Here is a 20,025-nt window from a genome sequence, read left to right on the forward strand (position 1 = left end):
TAATGTATATACAGAAAATATCAACATTTTAATTAGTAGAACGAACAAAATAAAACCTCCAATTTAAATCATTTTTTCATTCAGTCCTCATTTTTATATGTTAATTTATGCTACGCTATGCTATGGCATACCAAGCCCTGTTTTATATATATATTTTTTTTTTAATTATAAATTTCTCAATATATGCAGTTCATAGAGAAAAATTAGACGTTTATGTGGGCATACTTTTTTAATGAAATGCTTAGGGCTGCTAAAGATTACGAAGAACTGAAATTGCTGCGGCTCTGCTAAGGGTAAAATGAAACATGTGCAATATAGATGCTATATATATATATATATATGTATGTATGTATGCATTAATTTTCTACTGGGAGTGTACAAAATATTGAACAGTAAAATGTAGATATCGCGTTTATTTTATAAAATGACCCTATCAAATCGAAAAGAGTGAATATTTACAATTTTCCTTTTTTTTTTTTTTTTTTTTTTTGTAATTAGAGGGGTGATACCTGCAGCAAATGTCCTGTTCTTTACTACTTAAAAACGGAAGATGTTAAAACTGAGATATTCAATAATGCTTTTTCTTTTCCTTTTTTCCCTTTTTGCGAATTTCTTAATATCACATTTTTGTTAATACGTTTTATGCACTAATTTACTGAGAACAATACTCCTTTTTGTGAATTTTTTTTTTTTTTTTCCTGAAATAAAATGTTAGAAGCTTTATGATAAATTACGTATTTCTACAGTTATGTTTTGAATTACTTTTTTCATATTTTTTTTTTTTTTTGTGTAATTAAGTGAAACTTCAAAAGAGATATTTTTTTTAAATTGTGGGCATTATGATAAATTCGAAAAGAATATATTTTTTTTATTCTGTGTGCCCCCTATTTAAAAGAAGATTAACAAGTAAGGGTATAAGTACGTCAACACAGTTAATAGTAACATGTGTGAAGGACACATACAGATCTAAAATTTTTAGTAAAATAAAATGGAATTGTATAAGTAATGATATATTAAAAAATAAAGATAAATTTAATATAGAAGAGATGTTAAATATAATAAATATAGTTAGTCGTTTACATTTTGGAAAAAAGATTTTAATTCTTTTAAAACCATTCCTATTAGCTAAACTAGAAAACGATAATTGTAATTATGTAGAACGTATTATTACTTCTTATATCAGAGCAAATATTAATGATGATATTTTTTACTACGAATTATGTCTAAAAGTAAAGAAAAACTTGAATGCTTTCTCACAATCTTCTTTAATTAATCTATTATATAACATTAATTTTCACTCCTCTGTGAACAATGAGTATATAGCTAAAATGGAAATCGAAATAATAAGCCATCTTATGCTAAACATTCAGATGGAAGACATTTTGAATAACTCCTTCGAAATGAAACACCAGAAAGATAAAATTTCAGGCGTTAAGGAAAGTACATTAGGAGAAAATAGCACATATTGCAGTGGTGATAAATTATATAATGGGAAAAGAAGGCAAGTAAAAGAGGAAAAAATCAACGCGGAAAATATTCTAGTAAATGAAGTAGAAAAAGACCAAGCGCAAAGCACACCAACTAAGAATTTGTTTCATTTGAAAAACTACCATATTATATTACTGCTTTATGCAGTTAGTAATTATCTGTTGCATTTACATCTAAAGAATAAAAGTAATGCAAAAAGTAATGATAACTTTTTTAAGGAATTAAAAAAATATTTTAAATGGTATGATGCTTTAAAAATGCTTACTCATGAAAATATATTAGTATTATTAGGACAGATAAGCCCCTTTTACCTATTTTTGCTATACAAGGCGATTTTAAACTCTCTTTATATATTCGATGATAATACTATGAATGAAAATTTACTTAACCATGTTAAAGATAGAATAAATAATATTACATTACAACTAAAAAATAATGACACTCATGTAAAGGGAAAAACTAATGAACTTATAAAATATATAAATATACTGCAACAAAATTTAATTCATTATTCAGAAAATAGGAAAATTAACTTTCAGCGTAATTATAGGCATAATATTGAACTAGTTAAAGTTATACTCGCCTTACTGCAAGAAAATAATAAATACGATATAAACAAGTAAAATTAAAAATGATAATAAAAAAGTTGACAATTAATATGATTATGTTTTTATTTCCAAACGGTACATTTTCCGCGATTTTTTAGCCCCTGCGTTCTAACACTACAAACATATAATGAAGACTGTATCGTTGACCGTTTTTTACATGCGCATACATGTCTGGGCATATATTATGTACTTGTATATGTTGTGTGTACACATATATGCACTAAGGAATTCTCTTTCATCTTGCTTTTTCATTCCTTAGACTCGTTGAACAAGCGTGCATATAAATATGTGTGCATTCGCATGTATACACCTGTACACACATTTTGTCCCACTTCTTCCAGTTCATATTTTAAAAACTTAATAGCTATTTTTTTTTTTTTTTTTTTTTTTTGTTATTCCTTTTTTAGGTATTATGCATGGCATAGAGAAAAAGTTGAAAAAGTGCAAACAATTCTAAGGGTTATTGAAAAAGGATAATAAACAACAAAATTATGTAACTTACATTCAAATTAAAAATTTAAAATAAAATATTATATAGAGAGGATAAAAAAAACAAAAAAAAGAAAAAAAGATAAAGTTAAAGTTTAAGATAAAGATAAAAACAAAGATAAAAATAAAAATAAAAATAAAAATAAAAAGCATTATAAAAAACGTTATAAAAAGAGTTATGAAAAACTATATTTGAAATGGGGAAACAGCTTATTCATCAAAGTCATCTTGAACCATATCAATGAAATCCTGATAACATCAAAAAGGAAGAAAAAAAAAAAAAAGATATAGTTATTTTAAATTACTGTATATACGAGGAAATGAAATTTTTCAAGTAATAACTTTAGGGCATAAAAGGGAAGTATTTATACTGATGCTCCCATGTATATTTACCACGAATATACATGTATATATATATATATAGGGGTATATACACGCATGTATATATTTATATATATGCATATGTAAATGTCCTTTTCGCTTTCTTTTTCCGCGTTTTACGCTTATTAATTTTTTTGTCTTTCTTTTGAAATGCGCACAAAGTTATATTCGTCATTATAAAAATCCTCAATATCTGTTGAGAGTCGTTCGTTAATTTCGGTTTCCGTTCCACGTATAGAATTATTTAAAATATCCAAATCATGTATACTGGCAATATTTAAAAGTTGTATATTCTTTTTTTCTTTAGCAAATTCTTTCATACATTTGTGTTTGATATTATATAAGCCTGCGCAGAATTTAAATTATGTGCAAAAATAATTTATTTTCAAATTATGTGAATTACTATATAATTCTCTATACAATTTTTTTTGCTGTTAAAACAGAATAGACATACTCAGTTACTGTTCCTTGAACTATGCACAGGTATGTAAGTATATATATACGCATATGTATATATTTATATATGCTCATATGTGCACACATGTGTAAACAACTTGATATTTTTATGTCGAACACAATAACACATATGAAGCTGCTTTCTTAATTTTAGCCATTACTATACAATTCTCTGTAGCCCGTAACGTTGAACAGCCAAGATATCTGTGTTTAAAAAAAAAAAAAAAAATTGATTCGAAATAGGTCCATAGGGGCTTATAGACTTCGTATGATAATAAATGGGGGTATGTGTGGGGGTGTACATTTATGTTTGTATATATATATATATATATATATATGCACATATGTAGACTGTGGTCAATATAGGACATAGCAATATGCGTTTTGTAAAATTCGATTTTAACTGTTGTTTTGTTCTATTTCTCCCTATTTTGCTTTATAGTGCCACATTTTGCTTATTTATTAATTTATTTATTTAATTATTCATTTTGTTGCTTTCAGTTACTACAACTCACCTTTTTCAACATAAGACAAACCAAATTTAGATAACTGGCAAAAAATAAAAATGTGTTAAATAAAAAATTTCCTAAATTTCTTCCATAAGTAGAATATAATATTGCTGTCGCTAATTTTGTCATTTTAAAGTCTTTATTTTTTAATTTTTCTTCTTTTTTTTTATAATTTAAAAAAATTATAAAGTGATGTCCGTCTATGAAAGAAAAAATCCAAATAAACACAATGTTTTCTCATAACAGACAAATGTCAATCTTTTAAATATTATGGATAATGCATTATAAAGTTTTTACATTTCCAAAAGTAACCTTGGTGCTATGATAATTACACAAATTTGTTAGTCCTTGAATTTTTGAAAAATTTCTTTTATATACAATATAAAAATGCACATACGGAGAATGTGTACAGGGGTAACCGCATATATAAATATATAACTATATAAATATCATATACATATATATATATATATATATATATATATATATATATATATATATATATATATATATGTATGTCCTAACGGACAGTAGAAAAATTTCAGTATCTGCGAGTATATTTTAATATACACACATTTACCGCTATATTCAAAGGGTTGCGCTCATCATAAACTTTTTATCACAGTATTTCTGTTTTCACTTAAAATTGAAAAGATTGAATGAAATGGAGCACAAAAGGAAGAAATAAATCAAAAATGTGTGCAAATATTGTATTTTTATCGGGAAAAATTACAGTTACAAAGTAAAAATTATTATACAGAAAAACATTTCACAAATGAAGTAAAATATAATTTAGTGGAATGAAAATATTTTACGCAGTCTGTTATTTTGATTATTTTGAATATTTTTTTTTTTTTTTTTATTCAGCCGTAAAATTATTAACTTCATATATTTACATATTCAAATAATTTTTGTTTTTGCATCAACTTTCATATTACACATTTTTGTATGTGCTACATATAGTTGAAGTCATTGTGTTTTCCTTCTTAATGCACAATAAGAACGTGAAAACAAAATTGCAAAACTCGTGAATAAGTACAAGAAAAAGTTGTCAGAAAAAAATTTTTATCTTACTCAAAAAGAGCAAAAATGGGTTATTTTTTGTGTTTATATTTTACGCTTAAAAGTTAAAAGATTGATTTAAAAAATAAAAAAATAACAATAAATAAAATAAAAACCGAATAATGGAAAAAAAAACATATTGAAGTAAAACAAAGTAGAGAAATAATTTGTTCATATTGCACGTATCTTTTTTATTATCAATTATTCTGCAAAAAATAAAAATAAAAAAAAGGATTCTTTTTATATTAGCTCATTTTCAATACCTACGCGTCTTATCCTTCTTAAAGCGTCCATAATCTTCACATATCAGCATATCTTTATTTTTAAAATGGAATAAAAAGAAAACCAATTTTCATTGTGCGATGTTCAACGAATAGGCACGTGTATATATAAACATATATGTATATATATATATATATATACATACACGCTTTAGACGTTGGAAAATCTTGAAATAAATAAGTTTCAACAGAAAAAAAAAAATGGGAAAACACGAGAAGGGAAAAGAATTAATAAATTGATAATAAATATATACTATGTGGAATGTCGTTATAACAAAAAGGGTACATACCGCATAATACATATATATATATATATATATATATATATATATATACATATATATTTATTTCTTTTATTTCCATTCACCACACAATTAGGTAAATAAACACATTACATGCATCGTGCCGTGTCACGGTTGAAAAAATTAAAGTTCACTAAAAAAATACTGTTCGTTATTATTCTAAGGTGCGAGTAATATAAAGGCACATATGCATACGTGTACACATATGTATATACACAGATACGTACATACATACGTACATATCAACAAAGCAGCCGATTTCTGCTTCTTAACATATAACCGCGTCATCAGTGCTATTTAATAGGGATAGGAACACCGTTGATGAGTTCATTTTTTTGAGCACTCAATTTACTTTGCGTGCATTTATATCTTTTCAAAGCTGCAAAAAATGTGTGCACCTTTGCATGAACATATATACATATACATATATATATATATATATATATATATATATATATATATATATGTACGTGAGCCGCACTGCTTCCCCCGACTGCAGGTATAGAACAGAAGTATTAGTTCCCTTCAATGCATGTGGTGTCTAACCCTAACTGTTTTAAGACCTTCTTATAATTTTCTACATTTCTATGTAATATTTCTTCTATTGGCCCTAAAAGTCTTTTAAAACTTTTTCTGTCTAGGTAGACAACTTGACAAGTGTTTTGCGCCTTTACAGTAGCAGCTCTTGGTTGATTTTTTAAAAGAGCTAATTCACCAAAATAGTCTCCTTTATTGTATGTTTTAATAACTTTATTATCTTTTAAGGCAGTAGCATTTCCTTCAATTAATATATAAAATGTATCTCCTTGTTCTCCTTCATTTATAATTATATCTCCATCAGAATATGTTTTTGTTTTTAAACAATCAGCTACTTTTGATCTCTCATAAGGGTCCATACCTTTTAATATAGTAATTTGTTTTAACACATCTTCATACATTTGTCTTTTCTTAGCAACATTATCTTTTATTATGTATGTAAAGGATTCTCTATCCAAAGCCCATAGATGACATTTTGTTAAAGCCTTAGCTGTTGCAGCTCTTTTCGAATTATATAATAAAGCTAATTCACCAAATACATCCTTTGATTTTAATATGGTTAAAATTTCTTTTCCATTTTCTTTTGTTTTATATATTTCTACTTCTCCTTCATCAATTACATATAATAAATCTCCATCGTCTCCTTCATTTATTATATTTACACCTTGTTCAACATTCTCATCAAAAAATGCATCAACGATTGTTTCCATTTCCATCTTATTTAAATGATTAAATAAAAATGATTCATTTAACGCTTCACGTATTTTGGCTTTTTCATGTTCATCCTTCTTATATACCTTTGCTACAAAATTATCTTTTTTTTTGTTCCATTCACCATAAGCCTCAGCACTGACCGACATCCTTTTACCCTGACTAGCGTTCAAATTGACCAAATCCGACTCTTTTAATTCCATCTCTTTTCTGTCCATTTCGCTAAGGCACTCAGTTTCGTCTTCGTCGCTTGAATATTCTTCGTCTAGGAGGATAACCAAAAAGATGAAAATGATTAGGACGAAAATGGATTGAAATGTAAAAAAGTTAATTTACCCAAAATAATGGAGTAAAAAATGAAGAAATGAAAAATGACGGTGCCCAATATGGACGTTCATAATTATCAAGCAGTGGACCATAAAAATTAGAAATGCAATTCAATGCATACTTACTAATTATATTTTTTTTATTTAAGGAAATCATAAGTTCATTTTCATTTTTGGGGGATCCTTGTTCACCCAAAATATCATTGTTTATTGTCTGTTCTTTTGAATTATCGTCCTCTCTTTTATTTATTGACAGTTCACTTAATAAATCATTTTTACTATCGTCAACATTAGTACACTTTTGTGTAAAATTATTTTTTTTGCTATTACTCCTAATTGTTTGTTCGTATTTTTCAAATTGTTCTTGTATATCTTTATCTTGCATGCTTGGTGAACTTTGGTCTCCTGAATTTTCTTTTCCTTGTCTCCTTTTAAAGCAAAATAAAGTACATACATACAGTAATTAAAAATCACAGCAATTTTTTTTTCACAATGTTTATACAGACACACAAACACACATACGCTTATATATACATGTGTACACATGTATATGCATATGTATGGGTATTTATGTATAGCTATACAGATATATATTTGTATATATATATATATATATATATATATACAATTATACACTTGCGTATATAAGTGCGTAAAATGAACAAGTTTTTATTTTGTTAGAAATTGTACAAAAAAAAAAAAAAAAAAATTGATTATTTCAAAAATTGCTATATTAACACGTGATAGCTGTTTATTTACTTTATTATTATTACTATTGTATAATTTTTTTTTTTGTTGAGTGTATAAATATTTGTGCACAAGTTTTTCTTCTTTCTTTTTTTTCTTTTTTTTGTAATATTTTTATTATGCAGTAATTTCAAATGAAACAACCATTGTCCAACTGCCTTAACTTTCGGTGTATTGCTTCTTATTTTTTTTTGAGTTAATGCTCGCATTTTGCTATGTCAATATTATTTTGCACGTTTTATTTGCCACTGTTTCGCTTATGTTGCTATATTTCTTCAAACTTTTTGAATTTTTATATTTGTTTTTAAAGTCTTACCATGTGCACACATTGCCCATTTTGTTATTTTTTAAGGAATTTAATCAAGTAAAAATATTTAAGCAAAAAAAAAAAGGAAAATGTAAATTTATATTTTATTTTTTCCTATTACAAGAAAAGTATATTTGCGCGAATAGCATTTCAACTGGATAACTCAAAAAATCAAACAAAAAATAAAATATACATGTATAATTATACAAATATATATACATACATATATATACACATCTACGTAATAATGTATTCTACTCCTTTTTTATTTCTTTTGCTGTGATATTTTTTAGGAAACAATGGTTTAACTAACCTTTTAAGTTATACAATAAGCACATTCGTAATATACATATATATATATATATATACATACATACATATACATGAACACATACATATATATATGCAAACATATACACATGCGTTAACACGTCAGTAAAATTTCTTACGTGCGTATTCAGCAATCATCATGAATTTAAAAAGCTACTTACGCTTGAAGAAAAAATTATGTGTAAATTAACACAGAATGATGTAAAATAGTACAAAAGAATGTATATTAATACAATATAAGGTAAAACAATGTAAGGCAATGTAAAACGATGCAAAATAATGCAAATAATAAGAAAATACTTCTTATTTTTATATGTGCATAAATATATTTTGTTAATGCTTAAAAAATTGTCTTGAAATTTTTATATTTATGAAATATCAACTTACAGATGAAAAAAATTAACTATTATACGTTTTTATAGAAATAATTATTTCTAATTCATTGTATCATAGGAGGAACAATTCGGAAAATTTAATTTTGACTTCATGTCACTTTTTTTTTTCCTTTTTTATTTGTTATATGTATGTATACACAAACAGGTGTACTTATGATATGCGTAAATTCTGTACATAATGCTTTTATGAGATTGACCTATTCTAATTTTTTTTTTTTTTTTATTATTTCCAAAAGAGTTTATTACAGGGCATTTTTAAATTGTTACAGTGGCTCATTAATATTAAAAGAAACAAACAAAAAAAAGAAAAAAAAATTAACTCTGATAATTATTGCTACAGTCTTTTGATTTATTCTTCCGTAAATTTTTTTTTTTTTTTTTTTTTTTTGTGGCATTATTAAACGTGATGTATAATATCCTTTTTTCATAGCATGTGCATAGAAATATACTTAAATTTTTATGGGAGCTTAACTGAAATATTGCTATGTTTTTTTTTTAAGTTTACTGTTTATTTATTGATAATTCATCATTACAATTAGTTTAAATATTTATTCCAAATGACTACATATGTTTTTGGTTCGTCTCATACATTAAGATGACGAAAAAGAAATTCGTTTAAAATTTATAAAATTAGATTATTTATGCCTTCTACAATGCAAATAGCACATCATTTACTGCACACATACATGGGATTCGTTAAAAAAAGAAAGAAAAAATTTTTTTTTGTTATTTATTATTCATATTATTATCATTTTATTCTTTTTTTACTTGTTCCTTATATTTTAAAATGAACACGCAAAGTATATAATAATATGCGAGTTGATCGACATAATGTTGCTACTTACCATGCTATCAAAAACGATACCTATACCTGTTATGTTTATTTTATTTTATTTTTTCTTCTTTTATAATAACTATAAAAAAACACTGCTACTTATATTTTTAAAAATAAATAAATATTATGAATATTAAAAATTTACTTCATTTTTTGTTTGCTTTTTTTCCCACTTACGTATTTTTGTTAAAATAACGAACCTCACACATACGTTCTTCAAACATATGAAATATTGTATACCAGTTAGAACATGAATAACGAACACTAAGATATATGACCATATATATATATATACATATAACACACTTATATGGGAAAAAAATGTGAATAAAAAATTATACCATTTCAAGAGTCTTATTACTATTATTTTAAGATCCATTCATGAAAAATTGGCAATAAAAAATAATGGTTTTTAAAAATAATTAGAAAATATTTTTTCACTTCCAAATTTATTGAAAGTTGAAATTTAACGCTTCAAAAAAGTATCGTATTTTGTCACATGTAAAAACTACATGTACACAGAATGAATAAATAATTAATTATTTCTATTGTGTACAGAATAGTTCTATTAAAAGGCATAAAAACTGTAATTTATGAATATTTTGTAAGTACACATGTTATTTCGCTGATATTTAAGCCCCCCATAATTTTCTTTTTTTTTTTGTTTTAACTGAAGAGCATCTAATTATATTCTTCATCAACTCTACTTTTTTTCGATCTTATCTAATCTTTTAATGGTCATTTTTTCATTGTTTCTATGACAATTCATTTGTGTTAGTCATATCTTTATTTCTTTTGAATATTTTTGAATCATTCTTTGTTCATTCTTTTGGCACATTCTGTATTCCCTCTTTTTCAAATAAAACAAAAATAATTTGAAATTATTCACTTAATTTTAACAGTTGTTTATAAAACGATAAAAAAGCCCAAAAGAATATATTTTGTTTTATATATTCTTTCTTATTCTTTTTCTTTTTTTTTATTTTGCTTGAAGTTCTAAAATACATGAGTATAATACTAATGAACAAAATAATGCAAAACGTTGTATAATAAAATGAACTAAACAATAACAAAAAAAGGGTTTCGTAAAAGTAACACATGAACAAACCAAAGGTGTGTACCAAAAAAAAAAATTAATAAACAGAAACGCTTAAACATAAATATCTTCATAAATATATATATGTATATGTATATATATATATATAAGTATAGCAAAAACGATATAAAATAATTACACGCACAAATTAGCGTAATTACGCCCGAGAAGAAGAATATATAAAAATGGGTAAACATCTGGTATTAACTGTAAGAAATGATTTTAAAAAATTTAGTTAATTTTACAAAAAAATATACATATGTATGTATTATATATATATATATATATATCGCATATGCATGATTTTTTTTTTCGTGAATTTTGTGATTAAACAATTGTTTCAACTTGGTATAAATATATGTATAAAAGTATAAATAAATTTACGTAATAAACACTTTTCATAATGTTTATACTTACAGATGTAAACATATATAGTATATGTATATATATATGTAGTATTTTTTTCCACCTTTTTTTTGTCGAATAAGCCAAAAAATATGAACAAATCATAATAAAAATTCACAATAGTAAATAGCTAAAATAAAAAATATACAAAATGAGAACAAATGTATAGTATTAAAAAATATATGTATAAATTAAAACGTAACATGTGCTTATAAGTACAATTATAATATATATATACAAATTTGAGATATAATTGAAGCGGAAGTAGCAATTTTTTTTTTTTTTTTTTTTTTTTTTTTTTTCTCTGGATTTAATACAAAAGCAGAATATGAAAAAAATAGATGAGGAAAAAAAGAAAAACGAAATTAAAAAAGAAAAAAAAAAATGAGCATAATAAATGAGAGTAAAATGCCCATAATCCCAATTGAGGATACTAAGCATTATTCATGTAGTGAAGAAAATGACACAATTAATCTTGAAAACAACTCGAACGATTTAAATAGTTTTCAAAATTTTCTTATAAGGAACGGGTCAAATAATGGGTCAGATAAATGTGGAGATAATAAGAAAAGTCATGCATTAATAAAAAAAGAGATTAATAACAATAGTAACAATTACAACTGTAATAACAACTACAGTTTTAATAGTAATAAAAACCTCAATTTAGTTAGAAGAAAGAAGGGCGTAATAAGAAAAAAAGACTCATATGGAAGTACTCATTTAGTTCTTGGTAATATCAGGGGTAATAGAAAATTAAGAAAAAAGTTACTGTGGAACAATTGCACAGATCAAAATACAAATGTATCTGAAATGTCTTATATTAAAGATTTTGAAAATAATTCCTTTATGCATGAAAATGGCCATCATATGGTTTTATATGATAATAAATATAGAGATTACCCAAGAAATAAAGGAGAAGAACGGAGTGAAAAGATAAAATATTTTTTTGTTTATTCACCTGATATTATACAAAGATGGATAAGAGTTATATTTAATATTATAATAACGTCATTAATAGTTACTTTGATATATTTTATATTTATATCTGTTAGAGAAGATATAAATAAAAAAGTAGCTATTCAGGTTGAAAACGTAAAAGAAGAATCGAATTCTTGCAAAAAACAATATTATGCTCATAAATGTGGTACAGTCAATTTACCTTTATTAAATGAAAAATGTGAAGAATGGTTAAAATGTATGAAAACAGATCATAAATTATATCAAGATATTTCTTTTTTATCAGCTCAAATGTTAGGGCAAATTATTAATGCTTTTATTGTTCAGTTTGAATGGAAAAGTATATGTGTTATTGCCTTTATATTTCTTCTTATTTTTATTGGCAGTAATTATGCCCTTTCTATAGGAGGAGGATCTAGAGTGAACGGCGCGGAATATTCTTTATACAACCCTTATATGAATGCAAATAGTAATATACCCCCTTTTCCATATTATCCTTTTTATCCTATTTTACCTCAAGCTTTACATTATAATAATGGACGTAATACCGATATACCATTGATGAATATGTCATTCCCTCAAAACAAATTCTTTCAAAACAGTAGTTTTTCCAGGAATCCCTATAATCACTTTAGTCATTACACGTATGCAGATGAACATAACACTTCAAATAATTCAACATCAAGGAATAAGGATTATTCCGATAATTATGGTTCATCCAAGAAAGACAGTAATAAAAAAGGGTCCAAAAAATTAGGTTTCTTAAAATATCTGACAGGAGGTTTCAAGTAAATTAATCCACTGGAGATTTAATTGTTCCATCGGTAATCTAGTTGTTCACCTGAAAGAACAAGAATAAAATAAAATAATAATACAAATAAATAAATAAATGAACAGATAAATAAATAAATAAGTAAACACGCATTTGAGTTACCTTGTCAAACATACACACACAGGGACGCACATCAAGATGCACAAACATTTGTTCATTTATTTTTCAATTACTTAAGAGCATATATACCTGTGCATGCCCGAAAAAATACATAGATAAATTTGTCTGTATATATGTATTCATTTGTAAATATGTGTGTATCTCTTTGTGTGAGGTATATTGTTTGTCTACTTGTATGTTGTATGCATAATCATATCCTTATAAATGTTTTTTATATATGTTTACATGCATATGCATATTATGCATTATTTTAATTATATATATATATATATATATATATTTTTTTTTTTTTTTTTTTTTTTTTGTTATATATTTATAAATTAAAAAGGTCTTTTTTTTTTTTTAATCTTTAAACTTATTTTGAATTTCGGCACATCGTATCCCCAATGGCTATTTTGTTTTCATTTCATTTCATTTTTTTTTTTAAATTAAATATGACTTATTTGATTTATGTGTTTTTCGTAAAATAATTTTAGTATTCTTGTTAATACACCTCAACAAAACAAAATAAAAAAGGTTAGAAAAAAATAAAAAAAGAACGAATATAAAAAAAGTTGTAAATTTTTTATAGTTAAAATTACCTATTAAAATTAAATATGTGTCATAAATAATCCAACACAAATAAATGCAAGTAAAAATAATTAGGAACAAAAAAAAAAAATAAACAAAAAGAAAATAAAAAACGCAAATTAATGAAGCATATAAAATGTTTGTTGAACATTATATATGCATTAATAATATAAGAAAAGGATTGTAAATATTCAAAAAACGAATACTTCTCTTTTTATTTACTGCTGCATATATAAAAAATGTTATAATGGATATATGGCTTATTCACCTAAGTAAAAACACAGAAAAAAGTAGTATGCATTTATAAATGTATAATAAAACAAAAGGGGTAACTGCGTAAAATAGGTATACCGGGGAAAATATTACATAAATATATAAATACATATATATGCATATATATAAGCACAAGCACACAAATGCATGTATGTATGCTTTACAAGGGAGAAGAACATAAAATGCTTCGAATATTCGCACAAATGAAAGTTAAATATTCAGGCATAATCAACGAATTCACACGCACACGATCTCAGGACAACTGCAAAATGTCGAAATAAACCAGTTTATTAATCTTATTCAATTTTGCATAAATTTGAGATGAGTGTTTCCTACTTTTTTTTTTTAATAAAGACATATTTTTTCTAATAAGAACGGCATGATCTGTAATCATAATAAGTAAATCATTTTCTTTCTTTTTTGTTATATCGTATAATTTGAATCCTAAAAATTCATCCATATCAGCATTATGCATGAAATTTTTTCTATTCTCATCAACTGTGGGTATACTTCTTTCTTTTGCATCTACAGGTAATTCATCCAATTTCGTTAGTCCACTTATTACTTCTAATTTTTCTTGTTTATCACTCTTTTCTTTCACTTCGCTCTGTTTTTCTTGACAATTTGTAATAGTTACGTTGTTACTATTAATTTTACTTTTAATTTTGGCCTTTTTAAATTTCATAATTTTATAACCCTTCCCTTTCTTTTTTTGTATTTTCAATTCATTGAGATTAATCATTTTTCCAAATCCATTTCTTGAAAGAAATATAATTTTAAAATTTTTTATATTTTTTTCATTATTCTCATAGGACAGCAGGTCTACCACTTTATCATTTTTACCTAGAAATATGCATTTATTACCTAGTGAGTTTTTTTTAGAGATTTTAAAACAACTTAGTGGAAATTGTATTATATAACCATTCTTTGTCCCTACTATACAATTATCATCAAAATTACAGTAACTAAAATAAATATTTTTCTTATTTTTAAAAAGTTTTATTCCTTTTTTTTTTTTTTTTAAAAACACATCATTATTTATTACTTTCATTTTTCCATTTTCACTACAAACGATAAGGTATTTTTTATTTTCGTCAAATTTTGTCATTCCAGTTATATTCTTTGAGCACTTAATGATCTGATTAATAGCAATTCCTTTGGAATCGTATGAGGACAAATGTAAATCACACACATTTAAAAGAAATGCCTTATTAAGATTGTCTGTTAGTAATATTTTATCTTTGTTTCTACAAAGAATACTTTTTTTTATTTTATAACTGTTACTACTGTTCTTGATATCACTGCTACTATCCGTGTCTCCTTCCATATTCGTTGTATCAACTTTACTTCCATCTTGATCTCCTTTATTTTTAGCTTTTCTTTTTTTTTCGTTTAAGTTCTCTTCATTTTCTTTTAAAATGTATTTAGCATTGGACAACTTAATAATATTATTTAAATGATTTTTCAATTTTTCATTTATCTTTATTTTTTTTATGTATCCCCCGTATGTAATTAAAATTAGCACTTCATCATTGTTGTATAAATCTTTATCATTCCTATCTAATGAGTCTATGTACGTATTTCTGTACTGTATATTCAGTGAACTCTTCGCCAAGTGTTCACCGTCATTTGAAATTGTTAATGTACTATTGTTTACATATTTGCTTAAATCATCTATTCGATTTTTCTTTTGTTCATCTGTGCTTTCTTCACACTCATTGTTATTTCCCCTCTCTCCAATTAGTCTTTTTCTTTTCCTTCCAACTATTTCCATATTCGGTTTCTCATCCTTAATTAGTTGATTTTTCATTTCGTTAATTGTGTCATTATCAGCACCATTGTTGCTGTCATTTGGGTCCACTGAAAATGTGATTTTCTCATGAGTGTCCTTTTGCTTTATTCCACTTCCTATATTCCAATTATTGGCGTTTTTGTCGTGATTGATATATGTATACTTATACTTAATATTTACTGGAACATCATTTGTATGTAATTTATTAATTCCGTATTTATTTTTTATATATGTTAATTCGTCAATGATTACTTTTTTAATTTCGTGCACGTTGTTAATAATATTTTGATTTACTTTCATTTGAGCAATAATTTTATTTTTTTGGCTTACAAAATCAATATTTTTTATATTTATTAATTTTTGTATTTTCATGGATAAGATATACTTAATTTGTTCATCATTTAGTTTAAAATTATTTTTCAAAAAAATTTTAATTTCTTCGATATTTTGTTTTTTTTGAAAGAAAGAAATAATTTGTAGAATTTTCTTTTGTATAATCAGATATAAGTCTATAATATCAAGTTCTTTTTGTAAATTTTTATTTTTTATTTGATAATTTTTTTTTACAAATTTTATTCTATTTTCTGACCACAGTTGAAAAAAAGATTTTAAAGAAAATTGTGTGTAGCTATTTTCATATCCAATACATACAAAATTGCAATGATAATTAATCTGCATATGGGTGTATTTAAATAAAAAGGACAAAAAATTATATATTTGTTCTATTTGACAACTTTTTCGAAGTTCCAGTACAATCCTCATATCTTCTTTTTCACTTTCATCTCGTATTTTCAATAATATATTATCATGTTCATATTTTTTCTCATTTAATAAGTTGATAATATTTTCGATTAATTCATTCGGTTTTACATTTGGCGGTAAATTTTTTATGATCAGTTTTTTACTCCCTTTGTCCTGTTCAGAAGAGTCTAAAGATATTAGGTCATTTATATGATTTGTATAAGTTTTATCATTTTGTGTATACTCATAGAAAACATTACTCCTTATTTCTATATTACCTTTACCTGTACTGTACATATTTTTTAACACATTTTTTTTACTAATAACTATACCACCAGTTGAGAAATCAGGTCCTTTAATAATATTAAACAAATCATCATTTGTAATGTCTGGGTTTAGTAAAAAGTTTATTGAGCAGTTAATAACATCAATTAAGTTGTGACATGGTATATTACTTAATATACTTACAGCAATACCTGAACATCCATTAATTAGGAGAAGAGGAATTTTACTACACAACACTTTAGGTTCCTTTTCATTACCATCAAAATTTCTCATATATTCTATATTTTCATTATTTATTTCGTTTAATAAAATATCATAACAAAAATTAGAAATTTTTGCTTCTGTATATCTCATAGCAGCAGCATTATATTCAACTGATCCAAAATTTCCATACCCCTTTATCAACAAATTGTTATTATGGTGTTTCTGTGCTAATCTTACTAAAGCATCATAAACACTCTTATCTCCATGTGGATGATATTTACCTATAACTTCACCAACTATCCTTGCACATTTTTTGTAACTTCTTTTCACCACTCCTTTATTTATTTCATGCATACTCCAAATAATTCTTCTTTGTACTGTTTTTAGCCCATCCCGATAATCACATAAACATCTATTAAGAATTAAAAAATTAGCATACGATAAAAAACTTTTGGATAGTAATTCGCATATTTCTACGTCATAATATTCCCCCTTGATACATTTCAAGCTCTCCTTAATAAGTGCGTCCACTTGCTCTGTTCTTCCTTCTTTATCTACTTCACCTACTTCACCTACTTCACCTACTTCATCTGATTCATCTAATTCATCTAATTCATCCACTTCATCTTCTTCATCTTCTTCATCTTCTTCATCTTCTTCATCTTTTTCGTCTTCCTCTTCTTCCTTTTCTTCTTTTCCTCGTCCTTCTTTATTTTCGCGTGCACGGTTCACATTGCTTCGCTTCTTTTCCTTCCTTGACATGCCCCCCCCTTCTTGTCCGCTTACCACTTTTTCTATGGCTTCATTTATCATATCAGCGGCTACTCCCCTCAGGTTTTTTCCCCCATCCTGTGCTCCATAAGTTTCATCTTCTCTTTTTGCACGCAAAATGGAAATAAGCTTCTTATTGATGAATTTTTTTTTTTCGAATATCCTAGTGAATAACTTATTGTTTTTTAATTTACGAAGACTGATATTTTTTAAATATGTTTTTCTTAAATATCCATGTACATTTTTTATAAAAAAAGTTTTATTCTTTTTTGGCGTGTTGTTACATGATAAATGAATTTTTTCGCTTTTTATAAAGAAAAAGCTAGGGTTAATTACTGATAAAAAAAAAAATAGTTCAAGGAGAAAAATAAAGGTAAAATTAAACGACATAATATTCGTATGTACATACGTATCTAAGTAACCTGACCTCGCTCGTCAATACTGAAAAAAGACCAAAAAATGGATAATATCTTTCCTTAAAAAGGGTACATATATATATATACATAAACACATACATATACATATACGAATACCTACATTTAAATTCATGTACATTCGCATGAGTGCGCATACTAGTTCAATATCAAACAAGCAAACACATAGTTTTCAAAAATTTGTACTTTCACGCTTATACTATTTTTGTCGTAAATATATTTACATGTTTATTCAAAATTATAACTAATGTCTTTGCGCTTTTTTTATATTTTTTTTCTTTCCTAACATTTACCCTTTTTTTACTTCTTAAAAAAATTCTTTCTTCTTTTCTTTTTTATAACCATTCTCACATTATTTTATAACAAATGTTTAATTCTAAAAAATAAGTAATACTTTAATTTTGTGAATTTTTGGCTATGGTAGCCTGCGTAAAAAATTCACGCCCTTAACCTCTTGAAAATACACACATGCATGGAAATATGAGTATACACGTATAAGCATATACACGTATAAACATGTACACATATATATATGTATACTTATGTATGGATACACCTTCCATTTAAATGTACTGTGTAACTCGTATTTTAAAGGCCGCTCACATGCATGTATTTTTTTCTTTTGCTTATATTTGTTAAAATAAGGGTAATTCCAAATCTGTTAGTGTTGTTGGGCTTTTAGGACAAAATTGACAATGTACTTTTAACAAAATATATATTTGTGATTTCAGCATTCATTTTGCATTCTATTTTATAATATATGTTTTAATTTCATAAACTAATTTTTAATAATTATTTAAAAAAAAAAAAAAAAAAAAAAAAAAAAAAAAATACTCTCTGTAGTCAAGTTTTTTAATACCTTTTTACCTATAAAAAACAAAAAACTTTGCTACTCTTAAAATTACATCATGTATATTTCGCAAGGAGAAAACAAATATGAGAATTCGAAAATTCCCTGCAAAGTTTTAAAGGGGGGTTCAAAAAAAAAAAAAAAAAAAAAAAAATTCACCTAATTAATAATTTATGCGCATATTTGTTAATAAACAGGGTAAAAAAGGATTTTTATTATTTTAATAAATTACAAATTTATATAAAAAGAAAAAAAATATTAGTAACACTAATAATAGCAGTTACAAATAAATTAATATTGCTTTTTATTATATATTATTGCTCATTTTTGACTATTATACCATTTATAAAGAAATTCTAAAATAATTTTTATATTTTGCTTTATTCCGAATATAAGAAACATTTATATTTTCTTTGTTATATTAAATTATATATACTCATGTATATATATAAATATATATACATATATGTATGTTCATAAATGTACGTATATAATTGTATTTATATAAATGTATGTACATAAATGTATGTATATAAATATATGTATATAAATGTATGTATATAAATGTATGTAAGTGTATGTATATATATATGTATGTATATATATATGTATGTATATATATATGTATGTATGTAAAACGATAATTACAGGAAAAAGAGAAAAAAAAAAGAAACTAAAAGAGCAAAACCAACGAAATTGAAGAAATTCCGTTACAATTAAAACATACTTAAGGAAGAAAAAAACAAAAGGACTGATGTTTTTTCACTTGTTTGATTTATTTTTAAAGGTTTAATTTATGTATTTTTTTATGAATTTATTCACATATTTAGAACGTAAATAAAACAGAAATATAAGATATTTTTGTTGACCGTAGTGCTTTCCGTCTGTTTTAGCTGTTAGCTGATGTACTAGATTTATACATATATATATA

At 25.0% G+C, this 20,025-nt stretch overlaps 5 protein-coding genes across 5 annotated transcripts; 2 read left to right on the forward strand and 3 right to left on the reverse strand.

The window, feature by feature from the left end:
* Window positions 1-839: 839 nt before the first annotated feature.
* PmUG01_14057200 (conserved Plasmodium protein, unknown function) lies at window positions 840-2,573 on the forward strand (the record flags this gene model as incomplete). Its single annotated transcript, XM_029008147.1, has 2 exons — window positions 840-2,107; window positions 2,504-2,573. The coding sequence occupies 2 exons, from the start codon at window positions 840-842 to the stop codon at window positions 2,571-2,573; spliced, it is 1,338 nt and encodes a 445-aa protein (XP_028864465.1).
* Window positions 2,574-2,795: 222 nt separating this feature from the next.
* PmUG01_14057300 (conserved Plasmodium protein, unknown function) lies at window positions 2,796-4,060 on the reverse strand (the record flags this gene model as incomplete). Its single annotated transcript, XM_029008148.1, has 4 exons — window positions 2,796-2,834; window positions 3,125-3,312; window positions 3,584-3,626; window positions 3,938-4,060. 4 exons carry the CDS (start codon window positions 4,058-4,060, stop codon window positions 2,796-2,798), a joined length of 393 nt encoding a protein of 130 aa, XP_028864466.1.
* Window positions 4,061-6,091: 2,031 nt separating this feature from the next.
* Window positions 6,092-8,233, reverse strand: PmUG01_14057400 (CAMP-dependent protein kinase regulatory subunit, putative; the record flags this gene model as incomplete). Its single annotated transcript, XM_029008149.1, has 3 exons — window positions 6,092-7,083; window positions 7,217-7,578; window positions 8,214-8,233. 3 exons carry the CDS (start codon window positions 8,231-8,233, stop codon window positions 6,092-6,094), a joined length of 1,374 nt encoding a protein of 457 aa, XP_028864467.1.
* A 3,416-nt stretch (window positions 8,234-11,649) lies between these two features.
* PmUG01_14057500 (nucleus export protein BRR6, putative) lies at window positions 11,650-13,014 on the forward strand (the record flags this gene model as incomplete). The annotated part of the gene is made up of 1 exon (XM_029008150.1): window positions 11,650-13,014. The coding sequence occupies one exon, from the start codon at window positions 11,650-11,652 to the stop codon at window positions 13,012-13,014; it is 1,365 nt and encodes a 454-aa protein (XP_028864468.1).
* A 1,256-nt stretch (window positions 13,015-14,270) lies between these two features.
* Window positions 14,271-18,200, reverse strand: PmUG01_14057600 (DNA gyrase subunit A, putative; the record flags this gene model as incomplete). Its single annotated transcript, XM_029008151.1, has 1 exon — window positions 14,271-18,200. The coding sequence occupies one exon, from the start codon at window positions 18,198-18,200 to the stop codon at window positions 14,271-14,273; it is 3,930 nt and encodes a 1,309-aa protein (XP_028864469.1).
* Window positions 18,201-20,025: the final 1,825 nt, after the last annotated feature.

The sequence above is a fragment of the Plasmodium malariae genome, assembly GCF_900090045.1.
Source record: "Plasmodium malariae genome assembly, chromosome: 14".
Lineage (NCBI taxonomy): Eukaryota > Apicomplexa > Aconoidasida > Haemosporida > Plasmodiidae > Plasmodium > Plasmodium malariae.